This window comes from Apostichopus japonicus, chromosome 2 (assembly GCF_037975245.1).
Source record: "Apostichopus japonicus isolate 1M-3 chromosome 2, ASM3797524v1, whole genome shotgun sequence".
NCBI classification, from domain to species: Eukaryota; Metazoa; Echinodermata; class Holothuroidea; order Aspidochirotida; family Stichopodidae; genus Apostichopus; species Apostichopus japonicus.
In genome coordinates this window covers 10,612,724-10,631,288 of record NC_092562.1, presented here as the reverse complement: position 1 = coordinate 10,631,288, position 18,565 = coordinate 10,612,724, and the positions used below count along the sequence as shown (strand labels likewise).

General features: G+C 36.3%; 1 protein-coding gene across 1 annotated transcript in view; it reads left to right on the top strand.

The window, feature by feature from the left end:
* LOC139977724 (uncharacterized) overlaps window positions 1-18,565 on the top strand; it is a 60,128-nt gene that overhangs the window by 6,334 nt on the left and 35,229 nt on the right. The window contains exons 2-3 of the mRNA XM_071987245.1: window positions 14,764-14,886; window positions 15,101-15,292. Of these exons, the coding sequence (XP_071843346.1) occupies window positions 14,764-14,886; window positions 15,101-15,292 (315 nt within the window). The remainder of the gene's footprint in view (window positions 1-14,763; window positions 14,887-15,100; window positions 15,293-18,565) is intronic.

Here is an 18,565-nt window from a genome sequence, read left to right as displayed (position 1 = left end):
CTTGAAAAAGGAATACCTAGGCCATCAAAGCTGCTCTAGGAAGAATAAGAATAATATATGATAAAATTGCAGGGTTTATTATACCAAGTACTAATTAAATTTAATCAGTTGCTACCCTGATTAATATGGCTTCAAGGCTCCTCCAGAGATTACCTTTCACTGCAAGTTCCTTTGGGGATACTATAGTTATGTATCATGAAGAGCACAGATTTATGCTTCAACCTGATCACAGTCAGAATTAGTACTTGGTTTAATAAACCAAACATTTAACTTGATCCACTCTACTCCAGTTCTCTTACATCAAGACAGTGACCATATGATCATGAGGATGTTACGTCCATTGAGTATCACAAGTACATTGCAAATGTAATAGCTACTACACATGATCAGGTTAGAGGTGAGTGGGCGACTTACTGATTGCTGTTTACACGTGAGAGAGAATTTAGTACCATATTAATAAAATCACTGATTGTAGTTATAGTGATGATATATGATGGGGAAATTTACGTGGCAGTTCTGTGTGGTTTTGCACACGAAATATTACTTCAAAATAAATTCTTGGTTACTGACATTTTCGTGACTGCGTAATTTGGTATGTGATTGTGTGGTGGTGAAAGGTATACTTTGAGCCTAAAAACTGTGTATAGATTATAATTCCAAAAGTCATGGTTGGTTGAACTTCATACTTTGCGTGCAGATGTACCCTATTAAGTACAATACCCCTTTACTTTAGTGTGAAGCTCAAGGTTATTTTTGGTCAACAAAGGTTACATTCTAAAAATTAACCTTGTAAGCACTATCACAACAAAAGTAAAGGTTTGGGTAAGTTCATACTTTGGATCCACTAGTTGTTAAGGGCTCTGCGATTTTTCACTTTGATGGAATGTGCCATAGCAAAATATACTCTTTTGCTTAACTTGTTCTATATAACATTAAATAACACATTAATGAAGCTGATTTTCACCCTAAAAGCCACCATGGTATGCTTGTATTACAAATAAACTTAGTTTATGCTTGTGAGAGTGTTCAGTAGCACCACCGGTTCTCTACTGTAGTTAGGAAGGTAAACAACTAGGTAAAACCCTCAATTTCAAAATACAGTTTTAGTTACAAGACCAATTTCCTTCATTCTTCATACTTTGTATGTGGATTTACCTTATAGTTATTTCATTTCATTTCGTTTATTTCTACCATAAAGTTACAATAATATACATAATATATATCATACATATTTATATAGCAATGGGGCAGCGGGACTAGAAATAAGAGAGGAATAATATTTTAAGCCTTTATATATAGTGAGGAATCCAACAAATGTTGCTCAATGTGCTTTACAGGTGACGATAAAAAGACTGAAACAAACAGACAAACAATTTGAAAAAACATGAGGTTAAGATGATGCTTTATCTGATCAAGTGAGTATAGAGACCTGTCTACTGGAAGTGAGTTCCACAAACAGGGGGAGGAGATGGGGGCAGCACAAACAAAGAAGTATTCACTGAATGCTTTCAATCAAGACATAGGAACATTAAGATGTTTAAGGTATTGCGAGCTAGATGACCTATATTTAGTTTGTTGACGCAAGATATCACACATGAACTTTGCCAGGATGTTAATTTTAATATCACAAAAGGCCTAATGAGAATTTAAAATAGATGTGAATTATGTAAATGTCAAAAATCACTGTCAACAGAGGTCGAAGTTTGAAACTGTGTACACTGAAATACTTCAAAAGTAAAGCTGGGATAAATCTCCACCATAATAAGTACAAGGGATTTTTTTTTAAATTCTCTGGAGTCATTTGAGGTTACTAGATTGTAGAGCCTATAAAAACCTTGTAAACTCTCTAACTAAAATAAATGGTATTTAGATCCGTCTTCGTGAGTAGAGGGAGCCTTTATTTTTTGTGGGGGTCATAGTCATTTGAGGTCACCAGGAGCCTGAAAAGTTTAAAATATGATTACTCTATTAGAAAACCTTACATGAACCCATACTCAATATTTGGGTTTGTCTTGTCAAACTCTGTGGAGGTTAAATGTTGTTTGAGGTTAACCGAGTCGGAAAAAATACGTTACCCTACAAAATGTTGGATGAACTTGAATACTTTCAATTGGATCCACCTCAATGTATGCGAGTCTAAGGTCAAGTGATGTCAACGGAGTTCAAAAACATTTTGAACAGGATAACTTAAAGTTAGGCTGGGATAAACATCGTACTTGTGGGTCCACATTAGTTCTTGGATAAACTAAACCCGATCTTGGTTTTTGTCAAAGGATATTTTAGGTCAATAGAAATGGAAGACTGGCAACATTTTAAACATAACTGTGAAGTAAAGCTTTACATGAACGTTATATAGGAATTTAGATCAACCACTTTGAGTACAAGAAACCTATGTAAGTTGCTGTCAACAGAGCTCAACCTCTAAACATGATTGAATTGAATTGAATTTACTTGCTACATTCCATTATTTAACATTCTGAACAGTATAGGATAAATATAGATGGTATCAAATACAGTAAACAGTAAATATAGAGTATGGAAATAATATATATGTGAGATGGAAGTAGAGGAACAAGAAATAAGTGGATACTTTTCTGGTCTGGTCCCTTTGTAACAAAGAAAGTGCAAAGTACATCACCAAAAAACCACACCCCCCCAAAAAAAAAACACCAAACAACCAACAAAGTCAAAGTGTTATAAAAAGAGAAAGAAAGAAAGAAACATAAGAGAAAAACAGGAAGTACAACTAAGATGAATTGCTTTGCAGTAGGTATTGTTTTAGATTTTGCTTAAAAGTATTGAGTGTTGGAGAAATTTTAATGACATGATAAAGAGTGTTCCAGAAGGGTACATCTGTGCTACGAATTTGAGAATTGTTAAGACTAGTTCTAGAGTAAGGATGGTGTAGCATATTCATCGAACGACTGTTATCAGTGTGATAACTAGAATTGCAAGAATAAAAGTTATTAAAAGCTGGTGGGAGAAGACCATGATGGAATTTGTACATAAATATCCCTAGTTGGTACTTGTACAAATCATATAAAGTTAACGTATTGGAGTCTATATAGAGAGGAGCAGTTTGCGAGATGTAATGAGTCTGGTTTATATTTGTGGATAGCACGTTTCTGTAACTTAAATAAACTGTTAAGTAGAGTTGACTGTGTATTGCCCCGGACAAAAAGACTATAGTTGAGATGGGAAATCACAAGAGCATTATACAGGGTAAACAGTGACTTCTTAGGTAAAGAATTTTTTAGTCTATTGATCACACCATTGGATTTGGAAAGCTTCTTGCATGAGGTTAAGCATCAACATTGTGAACAGCCCAAAAGAAATGCTTGATAGAACTTCATATGTGGTGTGTGGTTCTGCTTTCTTGTTACAAGAACCTACTCTTATGTAACATGGCAATGAATAACTAAGCCTCATGGCTTTCTTTTTCTAAAATAAATGTTAAAATCCTGATAACATTTGTGCCCATTCACATTGTATGTGGAAGTCCCTAAACACATGTCATTGTATGCTGTCAGTTGACACTACATATATCTACCTCCTTTCCTCTTTCCCCACCCTAATTTACCCTCATAAAAAGTCTAGCATCTGATAATGTTATAATTTGGGTCAAAGTCCTAAGTCTGCCCTCCCCTTTCATCTCTGTTGGAATTATTCAAAAGGTTCCGGTGTTATCATTTGCAATATATCATTCAAATGTAATATCATTATAACAAAGTATTCATGTGTCAAGGGCTGCAATTAAATATTTCCTTATAACGTTTGATGTACTATGTACCAGTTAGCATTGCCTGCAGAATTTGACACATGGATTTGGAATTATAAAATTGCTTGTATTATACTTGAAACCCAAGCAGTTACATATCAAGTTTTGCTATTGCTTAGGGGAATACAAAACAAAATGTGAATGCATTCTATATCTGCGTGTGCAACTTATGAAGCTTTCAAACTGTATTTGACTGGCTTATGTGTGGTGTACTTGTTTCATGAAATTTTATACAGAAATAGGCTGTAAAAACACAATAACGCAAAGATAAACTGTCGTTGTTTTCATCACTCATGCGACCAAAAATGTAGGGGAACCCAACAAGGGCTTATGGATTACAACTTACACGTCGCGTGGCTCCGAGTTCAACATTTTAACTCAAATTTGGAATCTTTTCAAATTAAAAAGTCATTTCAGATGGGAAATCCGTACATTGCTATTAGATGAAATACCCAACTTACTATGACCTGGCAGGGAATCGAAGCCCGACCCTCCCAATTGCTAATCTTCATTACTTCAAATGCACTCGGCCACATCACCGGTATGTCCCTGGAAATGTCGTGGGATTTTCTGTCTATGCCCCAAGAAAATCTCCAAATTTGTGAAAAGGGCAGTATAATTCCAGTTTGGCTATTCCTGCATAGAAAGAACTTGGGCAGAAACTGATTGTTTAAAACTACAAACGTACTGTCCATTCGTGACTCACTGTGACATAGGCACACATATCATGGAATAACTTCATAGACTATATTTCACATGGAAAATATTTTTTGAATTTGGTGATAACACGGGGACACCCATTTACATTCAACACTTTTGGTTCCTTGCCGAAGGCCGAAGTAATCTATGTGATGCGCGGGTGCCTGTGTGTGTGTCTGTATGTGGCGTCCTAGCTTGTAAACACAGTATCTAAAGAAGGAAATATGTGAAAGATGTGATACTTGGGATGTATGTTGGTCATGGTAAGTAGATGATCCCGATTGTTTATGGTAGGGCTATTTTGCATATTAATGAGTGGGTGGGGCTTAATGTAAAATTCTGAAAATGTCAATATCTTTTTTACCGCATACATGTCCGATGGTCATGTAACTGCATAATAAGTACATGTTCTTTGTAACAACAATTTTACCTCATTAATGGGAAATCTTCAATAACAGCTTGTTAAACACAATATCTCAGCAACCACAAGTTGAATCAATGTCATACTTAGGTAGATGCCCTATGATAAGTAGATTGTTCTCGGTTCCCATACCATAAACATTAGTGGGTGGGCTGGGCTAAACATAGAATTTGCATGCTGTTTGGTGATGTTGGTACAAAATAAGCACATTTTCTTTAAATACAAGACAAGAACCAAATGTTCCATGGTTTTCATCCTTGATTTATAATACGCATTTTCTTGTCTGCATTTTTGCTTTCTTGCAGTTTAGAGGATACTTGTCTGGCCCACTGCCTCGACTGCAATCAACAACACAGTTTTTGCTCTCAAGTTCCTGAACTTGTTTAGGCTCCCTAATCCTGCATTTCAGTTTGTCAGTATTTCCTCTTCTTTCCACACCTTCTCTTTTAGATGTTTCCTTTCATCAGTTCATGAACTCCAGGTCTGGTTTGAATAGTTCTGCTTTGAGAGAATTAATTCCCTACATTTTCCATTTTTTTAAATTTTTTATTTAGTGACAAAAATCTTTATTTCAGTTCTGTTTTGTTCCCTAATGACTGTCTCTGCTATTGCATGGTGCTTTGTTTCTGTCTTCATCTGAGGCTGCTTGATTTGATTCTGCCCTGGTTATTACTGTTCTTCTTTGAAATGCTCTGTCCTTCGTCGCCATGTCTCTTCTTTGCCATCATTCAGACTCAGGCTTATTTTTGATAGCTATGCTTTGTCTTGGTGGTTTGTTGTATAACTTCACCAAGTCTACACATTTCTCCTACAGTGTGCATGTTGGTCATGATTTGTTTTTGGCTATGTTTTTGCAGACAACCGAATTTTCTTCTCAGACAACCAAAGAGTAAGACCTAGACGTCCAAGGAACAAAAATTTGTCCTGCATTACCTGTGACTATTAATATGTCTTATTGATGGACTTGCTGCATAATGTATTGAAAATGATCTATCTCAGATGTTGTGATAGGTCCCAGACTGCTGCTCCAACATCATATTTTACATCTCACACTTAAATTTGTTGGTCTAAGTGTTTATGTAGTTTTATCTGACTCATTCATCTTTGTATCTCGATGATAGTTCCCAGCAATCGCTTGCAATATTATTAAAAGAAGAACATAGAACAATAGAAGCAAATGTACGATATATTTTTGATGCAGGGCAATGCTCTCATCTCCGTCTGAAGATCCAGGAACAGTTTCTCTGCCTTTGAGAAAGAGAACAGTCACTGATAGTTGATGCTACTGGGAATATTGGTATCTGTATAGAAATCTGTAATGAGTTGAAAAAGAACCCTCTTATGGTTATTTGACCCAATTGAGTATTATGGTGCTCAGATTTTTGAGTTAATTTTGATTCCTATATAGTCATTTCTCTGCTTGCGGTGCGAGCGCAAAAGTACAAAAAAAAAGAAGGTTAAAATTGTCCAACTCTTAGTTTAAACCCTCTCAAATACCGAGTTTTAGGTTGAGATATCACTTGATTCTTGTTTTGTAACCTTTCTTTGGTGTAAACGTCTTTCATGGTGTCTTAGTTTGATATATTTCATTCTTAGTTTGATAAGCATTTGGTAGCTCTCAGGTCAAAGTGTTCTCCAAATAGCAAAGTGTTACGCTAATCAGTAAAGTGAAACTTTACCTTTTCCAATTCTACGTTGCCCAAACAGGTTTTCTACGACAACGTTAATGCCATGCACAGTGCATGGCAGAGATTTTCAATGTATTTTAAGTGACACTTGACTAACTATTAGATGTATTGTAGTTTGTGATTTTAGTATCAATATATGTATTAAACCATTTTTTTAATCAATTCTAAAAGCTACTTCATATCCCTTGGTAGTTGTTTAATCTTGATAACATCTATACATCCTTAGTTGATACCATGATTTCCATGCTCTCTGAAAAAAAGCAATGCTTCAATGAAATATTCTTCTTAGGAAATAATGTAGTTAGATATGTCTTTGTGGATAACAGCAACAGCTTGACTGTTTGCAGCTTAATAATAACTATATTAACAGGTAAGTACATGAAACAGGCCCCATATTCAGAATATTTACTGGCTAAATGAAAAAAGTGAAGTTCACCATTTGCCAATAGAAGAAAAATGGCTTTTACATATTTCTGCCAGTATAGAAATTCAGAATATAAACACATGATAACTCTCCGTAAAATCTGCAGTAAATAAACGTTGTATCTAACAGAAACCTATGTTGCTGTTTTTTATCAAATGATATAAGCCTGTACAGTAACTGATATTTACTGTAATTCAGAAAAAATGCCCATGGGAATGCGATTTTAGCCAGTAGGTGTTTTAAGCACTTGTTTTTTTTTAGCAATTGGATAATATTGTGAAATTCTAGGCCTGAAAACCTGGAATTGAAGACATGCATGTACTGCAATCGCTTATCAATTTTGAGTGTGGAGGCGGTTTATATTTGCGTAAAGTGACAGCAATCAACACACAGAAGAGTAACTTTCTGAGCAATTTGGTATTACTGTATTCCATATTTTGAATCCATGCTTATTGTGTGTGGTAAATGTTTAGGTAAAATGGAGGGCTTTTTCAGAAAGCACTGTGTTGTAATATATACTTTTCATTTTCAATGCAGTGTCTTATCTCAAACGTTTTGAAATTGTGTATATTTGACACCCGCCTCCCACTCTTCCTTCCCCCATATACTATTTTGCCAAGAATTTAAGAGGAAACAATTTTGTCTGTCAAATACTACTTGAATCACTACTGAAAGCGTGTAAGTTATTGCAGTGGGAACATGTGCCATATGGTAAATGGCATGGTTTAAAGCAGTGTGTGTGTATGCACAGGAGCTCGTGTTAAGGAATTGATATGTATCTGGGAGAGTTATTATGTGTTGGTACTTTACTACTGTGTCTGTTACACAGAATTGTATTAGAAAGTCAGTTTCACACCCACACATCTTTCCTCTACCAGACATTTTCAGTGCAATTGTACTATGTTGCATCTGTTAAAGTAATTTTTAGTGAAATTTGGGATCCAGTCCTTTCGGTTATATCATCTAATCGTTGCCCTGTGATGAATTTTAATTTCTGTGATACAGTGCTTGAAATGTTGACCCGTCCTACCAGAAATTTGAATCTAACACTGACTTACGTCAAGACGTGATGTCAGTGAGGCACATTGGTCAGATTCGATCCGATCTCACTCTAAGCTTGGCCTTGATACAATACACAGGAATGTGTACAGGCTTTGCGTACAGCTGTGAATACAAAGAGATTGCACTCTAAGCTTGGCCTTGATAGAATACACAGGAAAGAATACAGACTTCGCGTATGGCTGTGATTAAATAAGATAGCTCAAATAACAAATATCTGAACAACATATTATAGTGAACACCAATTTAAGGAATTTTGGAATGTTTTGTCTCTTCAATAGATTGCTAACTTGCAATTTCTGGGATAAATTTTCATCTAAATCGCTATTTTAAATTCAGAAATTTGAACTATCCTCGCTACAGTGTAGCTTGCTAAGGATAGCGTCCCTGCAGCCTCCAAAACGAAGTGCTGCGATGACATCGCAGCGCTCATTGTTCTCCGCTTCTCAAAATTTATTAGATTAAGTTGGCACTTTTCCTTAATCATAGGATGAAAAATTCTTAAACTAGGACTATGATGATGAAAAAATTATTGCCACTAAAAAATTCTTTTAAACAATTAAAGAACTTAATGTGGATAATAGTATGAAAACCATATTGTAAGCAGTGTGGAGTTGCCCAAAGGTTACCCATGGTGTAGACATCTACTAAACTGATATATAAGGTTGAGATCTGTTCTATTGAGTTCGTTTGCTTTCAATGTTTCTGATACACTGTAATACAGAACTTATAGAACCTGATGGTAAGTGACACAGTGGATGTTGACTAAATCCTGCTATATTTTCTAATCTGTATCATGTGTTGTTACCTATCACCCACTTGATGAAAGAATAATTCAAGAAAATGGTATTTTTCATCCATTTTAATCCTCATATCATACACTGTTTCTGTTTGGTACTTTGAAACCCTTTGCCATCTTGTTTAGGATTAACGTAAATGCAGACTTTTAACTTTTTTTGTCCTCAAATTGATGTAAAACTGGTCAAAGTTGGTTGAAACGTCTGCAGAAGTTGTTTAGCATTGTAGCCTTATATTTTAACTTGTACGGTACATAAATTAGATGATCCTTGGGATTATAGTTCAATATTCATTGATGTGTATCTACAATTGGCTGGCCATGAGTAAATAGTATAACAATTAGTCCAAAGATAATAAGTTGAGAGTAACTTTACTTTCAGTCCTCAGAGAAATTGTTCTGAACCTCAACCATTAGGGAAACAGTCCCCTTACACCGAAGGTGCAAAATTTTCCACTTGAATTGTTGCAAAGTGGCTGCTTATCTGGCTATACCACACATGGTTGAGCAGGTTTTGTAAGATGAGCAAGATAAGAATGACCACAAGATCGCTTATGCGAACTAATTTAATTAAACCAGTTTCACAGGACATAAGGGATTATATGCACTTCAATGAGCAATCAAGACAGTATAGAGTGTATAGCTGAAATGATATTGACTTCTTAACGTGTACTGTGTTGAGTGGAAGACTTGCATTTAAAACTCATCTCTGTACATGTCAAGACCTCAACTATCTTGTAACTATGTTTCTATGTAATATATAAATAATAACACAGATTTAGGATGACAGAAAAGCGAAGCGGGGGGAGGGGGCGGAATGATACTTCCGCCCCTCCATATCTTTCACAGGGGTGCGGGGGGGGGGCTGGCGCCCCAGCCCCCGGTTCCTACGCCCTTGTGAAACAACACCGACTCTGTTAAAATACAATCTTTCTCAGTCCGTTTTCTTGTATCTGCTTATATAAAGGCAGTTAAACAAAAGGTTGATGTGTCAGCTTTATGCCTGGCAAATACATAGCTGAAGGGCAAAATTATATTCTTTATGTTATTGCGAGTCCATGATGCATGTGAACTGGATGGAAAACTATTTGAGATAAACTGAAAGTCTTCTACTGTGTTTCAATTTCATGTCGTAGGCACACAAATCCTTTCACCAAAGAGTGATTACAATGATAACTTTTGCATTATGAATCTTATTTGCTGTTTTTTACAATATTTTTTTTTTATATTGCTTCCTGGGCTTTGTTCAGCTATTACATTATGTCAGCTCTTGGGTATCGAAAGTTTCAACGCGCATGTTGAAATAACTAGCATAGTGTTGGTTTCCAAAACTTTCCAGTTATTATTTGCAAGCCCAATTTTTGATAATTCTTTTATTTCCATTTTTTTTGTAGTTGTCTCCACTTTACAGCTTTAATTGTTTTGTATCTGTACATTTAATTGTTTTTGTATTGCTATGTTTTACTTTTTATGTATAACGTTGAATGTAAAAAGCAGGGCCTTATTGGAAATCAGCTTTTGCTGAATAAGCAACCCTGGATAAAAATGCGAATAAATAAAAAATGTCGGGCATTCGGGCCCTCCATACACTCGCTCAGCGCCCGCAACACAATTTCATAATCTAAGGTACCTCCCTCCGACCATCCTATTGATATTATGTGCTATTCGCATCATAAGAATAGGAGGATGCTGTTAGCATTGAATGTTATTTTAAGGGGATCCGTAGATACAAATTGGCACCCGTGATCAAATCTCCGTATATTTAACTCGGTTAGCGTAAAGCTAACTTCTCCCGAGGACCTGAAGTATCATAACCAATAGTGAAATGAAAAATATAATAATATACAATAATAATAAGAACATTAATATAAGAAAATGAATAATGACTGGGAGTCATTTTTCCAAGAACAAGAGCCATTTCTGAAATCACGTAAAGGTTGCCACATATTCCAAACTAGTATAAGCGCATGAAAAGAAGAACGATAGCCGCCCGTTTTTTCCCTTCAGATCTCAGTACGAGAAACATGTATTTTATTTGTATAATAGAACAACTTTCGTTAATATTTTCCTACCCTAGCTATATGTCGATTTTACAAAACCTTCATGAAAACAGACTTTTTGAAAATGGATTTTGAAGCTCAGTCAACAATTTAAGAAATGCTTAGGCCTACCGTTAAATACTGGCGTCAAAAAATACATTTCGTATTTATTCCAATAAAGATCCACAACGGATAACAATGCTAAGTAGAGTTTACTTAAAGAGAAATAGAAGCTGCATGTACAGCATGGTCATTTTAAGTATCCAAGTACTATACAAAGAGATCGAGTTCACCAAAACATCCCTTTTCCTTATCACCTGAGGAAAACCGTCTTTTATAAATTATAGTAGGCCTACCATACAGTACTTTACATTTGATACAAAAGTTTCTTCTATACAACAGTTTCCCAAAATTTGTATGTGTCGCAATAGTTTTAAGTTTTAACCAAGGGCAGTACCATTCATAATTTGCATATTACACCAAAATTTACAATCGGCGTCCAGATGGCGGGAAAATGTAACATAATGTTCAATCTGTTGGGTCGTTCCCATGGTGCGATGAACTTGGGCAAGTTGCCAAGTTCGAATGTCGATGACCTACTTATGTTCCGTGACCAATGTCAATGGGAATTATGTGTGTAAAAACTTGTGTTTTTCCACGTGTAATATATATAGAAATTTTACGTAAGGGGAGCGAATTTCGGGGCGGCTCGTTGATTGTGAGGAAGCACTTATCTAATCATCAATTTTTGTGAAAAATATCTTACGTTTTTTTTCTCCAGAAAATGTTTTTGACTAGTAATTGGAAACTCAATGTATCAAGAAGTACTGAGTCTAGACCTTATCATTGCATTTTGGGGGAAGACAGATCTTCAAGTGCAAAATATTGTTTTTTCATTCAAGGTTATCGTGGTTTTCTTGCGAGGTGTATACGGCGTAACTTTCGATGTAGGCTTAGAATTAGGATCGGCCGATGCCTACCTAGTTTGCATGAATTTTTACCTAAATTCAATTTAATTTAACGGGAATCACTAAGCATGTCGTTAAGACAGGACTCGACTTACTACTAATACTTTAAGTTTAAAAGTTCACAATGAAAAGTTTTTAACTATCAACAAGTCCCCACCTGTTTGGAACTTCAGACAACAATAATGTAACTTAGGGGCTACATAAATACGGGATTATAAACTACATATATAAGAATAGTACAGATTTATTTATATCGTTAATCGGCTGTTGTTTACTCCAGAAAATATACTTTCAATACGTACAATATCAATCTTCGTACAAAAGTTCTTAAAAATAAAAAAAGTAGCGAAAGATAACTAGAAATGACATCGTGGAACCCCCCCCCCCCCGCATTAATAAACGAATCCATTTCATTACAGCATCAACTCTCAAGTACCGAACAGCAGTGTGTAACAGTACCGTACCCTATGCTATAATAATATACAGTCCCGTGCGAAGATGGATTTAATTTGATATGCTCCCTTCGGTTTTGGATCAAAAATTATTAAATCGTTATAATTATTATCACAAAATGTGGTGAAATGCATAAGGGTGAGATTTTGTACATGGGAACCTTCACAATCATCGTTTGAAGGAAGAATAAATAACGAAAATTTCTGAATAACTTTGAGGTCTCGTAACATGCTGAGTTCACTAACGTTCGATATTTGGTGTAGCCTATAGGTCCAAATTACTACGTGAAAAGTTGATTCGTTAATATGTTTAGGCCAGTGCGTAAATTGATAAGATATTATTCAAACTAAGAACACAGGAACCAGAAATAAACGTGTTTTCTTTTCTCTAATTCAAATAGTAACACGTAGATATTTTTATTATGTCCTGGATTCCCTGGAATGATACCGAAACGAATGTAATAACCAGTTGTTTTCCCAATACCGGTAGTAGTTACACATTGCACTGTGATCGGGGTTAGTCAAAGCCGGGATCGGGATGCCGGTATTCACTTGACTACCGGGATCCCGCACAACCCTAGTAATGAAATAGCCTATCTTCCCTCAAAATTGGTACATTGTACTTAATGCAACTCTTCTCATGCATGTAACAAAGGCTTGTATGTATCCTTGTGTATGTATAGGCCCCTGTACTAAACCACCTCAGGAGTTTCGCGGAAAAAGAAAAAGGATTTCCCAAAAAAAATTTCCAAAGATAAAAAAGATGACGATTGTCCGTACCAAGTAACCATGTGTTTATGAATAGCGAATGGCCTAACCTACTAGATGTGTTAATGGCCCGAAAAGCGCCAAGAATAGTTACCCAAACTTTCCATCTCAAAAAGTGTCTCAAACAAATCATCCATCTTCAATCTTTACCAAAATGTTAATTTTAATACCTAATTCTTACACTCCGACGTTATTTTGTACTTATGTTCAATATAATTCCGTTTATGAACAAATAAAAAATATGCCGAACTTAGTGTTTAACATCCTTGTTCGTCAGTATTATTAACTCCATTCAAGCTCAATTAGAAATTTAAGCTTAGGCCAATCAAACTAAGTAAATAGTGACAACGTAACTAGTGTAGGATTACTGTTTAACGTTTCCAGATTGATATAAAGGAATGATAAGAACTAAAAACAACTCCAATGATGTTTCTAATCATAAAAAATTGCATTTACTTGTGCAGCATTAATTTGAACAAAAATATAGACCGTATTCAGAGGCCGGTTTCTCAATGTTACAACATAGCGTTAGGCCTAATGCGACAGCTATGGATTCGAGGCACATGAAAATCTCAGGTTTGGATGTAGTAACGTTTGGGAAATTTCCAAGCGTCGGTTATGAAAATTAGCGGTCGTCTGGTGTTATGTATTAAAGGCAAGCCAGACGCGGAAAAATCAGGAACCGGTGAATAAAAATCACGAAAATCCAAAACCGGCAGCTAAAGGGAACTAAGACACGGAATACACTTCATACGATCATATGTCGCGAGTACTGTATGTACGCCTGTAGCTATAGCTGTGCATGCCTGTGAACAACGTTGATCTGTTGATCACTTGCATATAGCTGACACACTAGCTAATGCCGCGAGCAAACCGCATGTTCGTTGGTCCGTGTGATAGGGTTAAGATAAGTGGTGTAAGCAGAGCTGAAGCTCGAGATAAGCCCAACCCGAGCTCCCCCGCTTGAGGTCGGGTTGGAAATGCAACTTCGCTGTAAGGGGACTGTTTCCCTAATGAGTCTGGCAGTTGTTTAAAAATAGAATCACAGTGAAACAGGGTAATAAATTATAAGTTTGGAGTGATTGTTGTCAAATAAATACCTCGAATTCATACATTTGTTGGTAGGCATGCAAGCAACAATACACATTTTGGGCCGATACATCATTGGTTAGGCTTGTACATTATCATTTGGATTTGTTTTTGCAAGAGCACTATGTTTGGAAGTACACCTAATAGGAACATTAGATACATGACGCACTGTGGAAATTCATGACAATGGAAAGTACACTTAAAGTTTCTGCACGAACAGATTTACCCGGATAATGCCTTCTTTCCTGGGCATGTTGGTGGACTGAAAAATTAAAAAAGGGATAGTTTACGACAAACTGATAATGAATACAATGGAATGGATATACTGTTATTTGGTAAATAATGAACTGCAACAAATATTCTAGTAAAATGTTAATCTTGAACAACATTGATATTTCCAGTCAAATTTATAGTCTCAATTTCTACAATAATAGGTTATTTCTTATTCTATTAGTGGTGTTGTGGGGGTCATTTCACATTTTCATCTTTGCCTTGACTGGTAGTATTAAGTAAGTAATTTCTTTGCAAATGTTTCATACAACGTATTTCTGAATACAAGATGCCTTTCCACTCTCCCAACAGATCTTATGTGTTACGTATGTGACGGGGAAGATCAGTGTTCTCTAACACTTGATCAGTTGAACACTGAAGTGTGTGATGAATTCTCTGTCTGTTCCTTCATCAATGTCACAGCAGTTGTTCCAGGTAAATCAATATTACTCTCAACTCAAACTTTACTTCCAAATTGGTTTTAGTTCTTCTAGAAATAAATGGGCTTAAAGTAATGCCTTTTAAAGCAGCAGTTTGAATAAGTTTATCATATTGAAAATATTTAGAGATAAAAAATTCATTTGCGCACAGTCAGTGATAATAGATTTGATATTTTTTTTTTTTTTTTGCCTTTCCCTCTGCTGCTTAGGTTTTGGAATAATCACCGACCTATTTCGTAGCTGTGTCTCAGCAGTTGGAGGTGTGGAAGGCTGCATTACAGCTAAACGATACGTTGATGATTACATTGGAGCAGTGTTTTCTGACGTGAGGGATTTTATCAGAGGTGAAGTAGGAATAGCTTGCTTCTGTGATGACCAACTCTGTAATACAGAACTTGATGGTAAGTGACACAGTGGATGTTGACTTAATCCTGCTATATTTTCTAATCTGTATCATATGTTGCTACCTATCACCCACTTGATGTAAGAATAGTTCAAGAAAAAAGTATTTTTTAACCATTTTCATCCTCATATCATTCTCTGTTTCTGTTTGGTTATAGACAATTTGGCAATTATTCCAATCAATAAAACTTATTCTTTACTCTTAACTTACTTCACAGCATCAAATTTCGTATAATTCCTTTAAAACAAATTTCAATATGGCTGTAGTATATGCTAAAAGATTGCGATGTACTAATTAACTTGTACTGAGTTAACTAACAGCAAGTCACTCTAACGTAAAATATCATTTATAAAAGAAATTTTAAAAATGGTACTAGTAATGTGTTCGGCTTTTACTGCGAAAAACCTGTGTAGATGAAAAATGTTAAAATATGGAACAGAAGATGATCGGAATGTTAAAACTATTGTATCTTGTTTTAACTGTCATTATTTTGGAAACATGTATTCAGATGCACATACACACTAGGCATATACATTACTTGATTCATTGACATGTATCAACTTTTCTAAATAAGAAGAAAGCAGTATGAGGAGAGAGAAAACATTGTCTATATGAACTACTTTGAGAATAAAGTCCAATCAAAATGTTAAAGGAAGTACATGTGGAAATGACGAAACTATCTTCCTTGTAGTTATTTAACAATGTGAAATATCATCCTGGTTTATAACTAAGACCTACATAAGATATACTGTGCATTCTAATGTATGTTTGACATTTAGTAATTTTTGTTCATATACCCAATAGATTGCCACTAAAATAATTCCTTTAAACAATTAAAGAACTTAATGTGGATAATAGTAAGAAAACCATATTGTAAGCAAAGTGGATTTTCCCAAAGGTGACCCATGGTGTAGACATCGACTAAACTGATATATAAGATTGAGATCTGTTCTATTGAGTTCGTTGTATGCATGGTGCAGAGTGAAGTACAGTGTTATCTCATTAGTGGTTCATAGTTGTTGAGTTATTGCACATACTTGTACTTGATTGATGGTTAAGAAATTGCTTTCAATGTTTCTGAACCTTTCATTGAATCAAGTTATGAAGAAACTCTATTTACTGAAGGGTTTCTATATGCATCGCTGATCCACGGCTTTAGCTGCAATGTGCATTGTAGTTTGTTGTCATTGTAACTCCTACATGACTAGTTAGCTATATTTTCTTCAAATGTATATACTTATGGAAGTATGATTAAGTATGTATGTCTAAGTCAATTTTATCAATATCTCTTCAGTGGACACCACACCCCCTGATATTATGGGTTGCCCTCAGAGTGTTGTGGAGACTGTTGAGATAGGTGTTACCAGTGTCCCAGTGTTTTGGGTAGTACCAATCGTGACTGATATTTCGGGAACTGAACGATTGAACTCTAGATCCCATTACCTGTAGCCGGGACAGTCATTTACCGTTGGGTTGACAACAGTGACGTATGTGTATTCTGATGCCAGCAATAACATCGCCAGACGATCTTTTAAGCCTCTGTTAAATTGAAAGCGCTCAGTGCTGTACCCAATGTGGCCAGTGTATGTACCCGACAGTGCTTTTAAACTAAGGCCTACTAATGATACCATATGTGCGCATGTCGTAGACATATATAAAACAAATTTATTTTATTCTTGTTTGCAAAGTTTAAGAATGATTCCATTTTGGTATAAGTTCCAATGTTCTTAATCGCAATAAAGGCCTAAGTTACACCCCGATGTCAGATGAGACTTTTGTTTAAATATATTTACGACTAACATCTTCATTCAGGGACCAAACAGAAGCAAACATGAAGATTTCTAGATGTGAGTCTGTCCCCTGGGCTCCCACCAGGCTTTGTCCTTGCACCCCATACAGAGCCTTAATAATAATAATAATAATAATACACAGTTCTTATAAAGCGCAAATACACACTTAAGTCTCTATGCGCTGAAGGACAGAAAACTACAAACAAGAGAACAGGTGAGTCTTTAAGAGAGATTTGAAACTGGTTACTGACTGAGCTTCTTTAACTTTGATCGATAAGTCATTCCAGAGGACAGCGGAAGAGAACTGAAACGAGCGAGAGCCGTATGACTTAGTGCATACAGGAGGAGTGACCAGTAAAGATTTCGAACTGGATCGGAGGCAACAACGTGGCGTATAGTCCCGGATGAGGTTTTGTAGGTACACTGGAGCAAGTCCATGGATACATTTAAAAGTTAGAAGCAGGATTTTGAAGTTGATGCGTTGTTTCACAGAAAGCCAGTGAAGATCACGAAGGATTGGTGTGATATGTTCAGACCGTTTGGTGCGGGTTATCAACCTTGCCGCCGAATTTTGTATCCGTTGAAGCTTATTCACCTGCTGATCGGGCAAACCGCATAGCAAACTGTTACAGTTGTCAACACGGGATGAAACAAAGGCGTGGACTAGTGTTTCGGCTGTTTGCTGATCCAGGCAGCGGCGAATCTTTCCAATTTTATGAAGAGCAGAAGAAGCAGATCGGCATATGTTATTAATATGTTGATTCATATCCAGATTTTTGTCGAAAGTAACTCCTAGATTCCTGGCATTGTTGACTGGCTCGACGTGTGTGGTTCCAATCTTCAGTGAAGGAATTGGAGCAGCAGTTCGGAATTTAGAAGATATATGAATTAGTTCAGTTTTGTCGTCATTCAATTTCATGTCATTTGCAGCAGACCACGACCTTATATCGGAAATACACGCTCCAAGTTTTGCGAGTGTGGCTCCATGATCACATCCAGATTTAACCGCATAGACTTGTGTGTCGTCCGCATATAACATACCGCTCATGCCATGGGCCTTAATAATATCCTCTACAGGTGAGGTATACATTGTGAACGATAAAGGGCCCATGACAGATCCTTGAGGAACTCCTCCTACTGGTTTATGAACATTAGATATACAGTCATTTACAACTACAGCTTGGGATCTGTTGGTGAAATATGATTTAAACCAACACAGAGCGTTGCCGGACACTCCGTATCTATTCTGCAGACGCTGAAAGAAGATGTCATGGTTAATGGTATCGAATGCTGCCGAATAATCCAACAACACTAGGATGGCCTCCTCGCCCTTGTCAGCAGTGAGAAGCAAGTCGTTGTAGACGCGCAGCAGCGCCGTCTCCGTGCTATGGTGGGCACGATAAGCGCTCTGCTTCTCACCAAGCAGTTTATTGTTCCGGAGATAGTTCTGGATCTGCTTTGAGCAAACACGTTCAATTGTC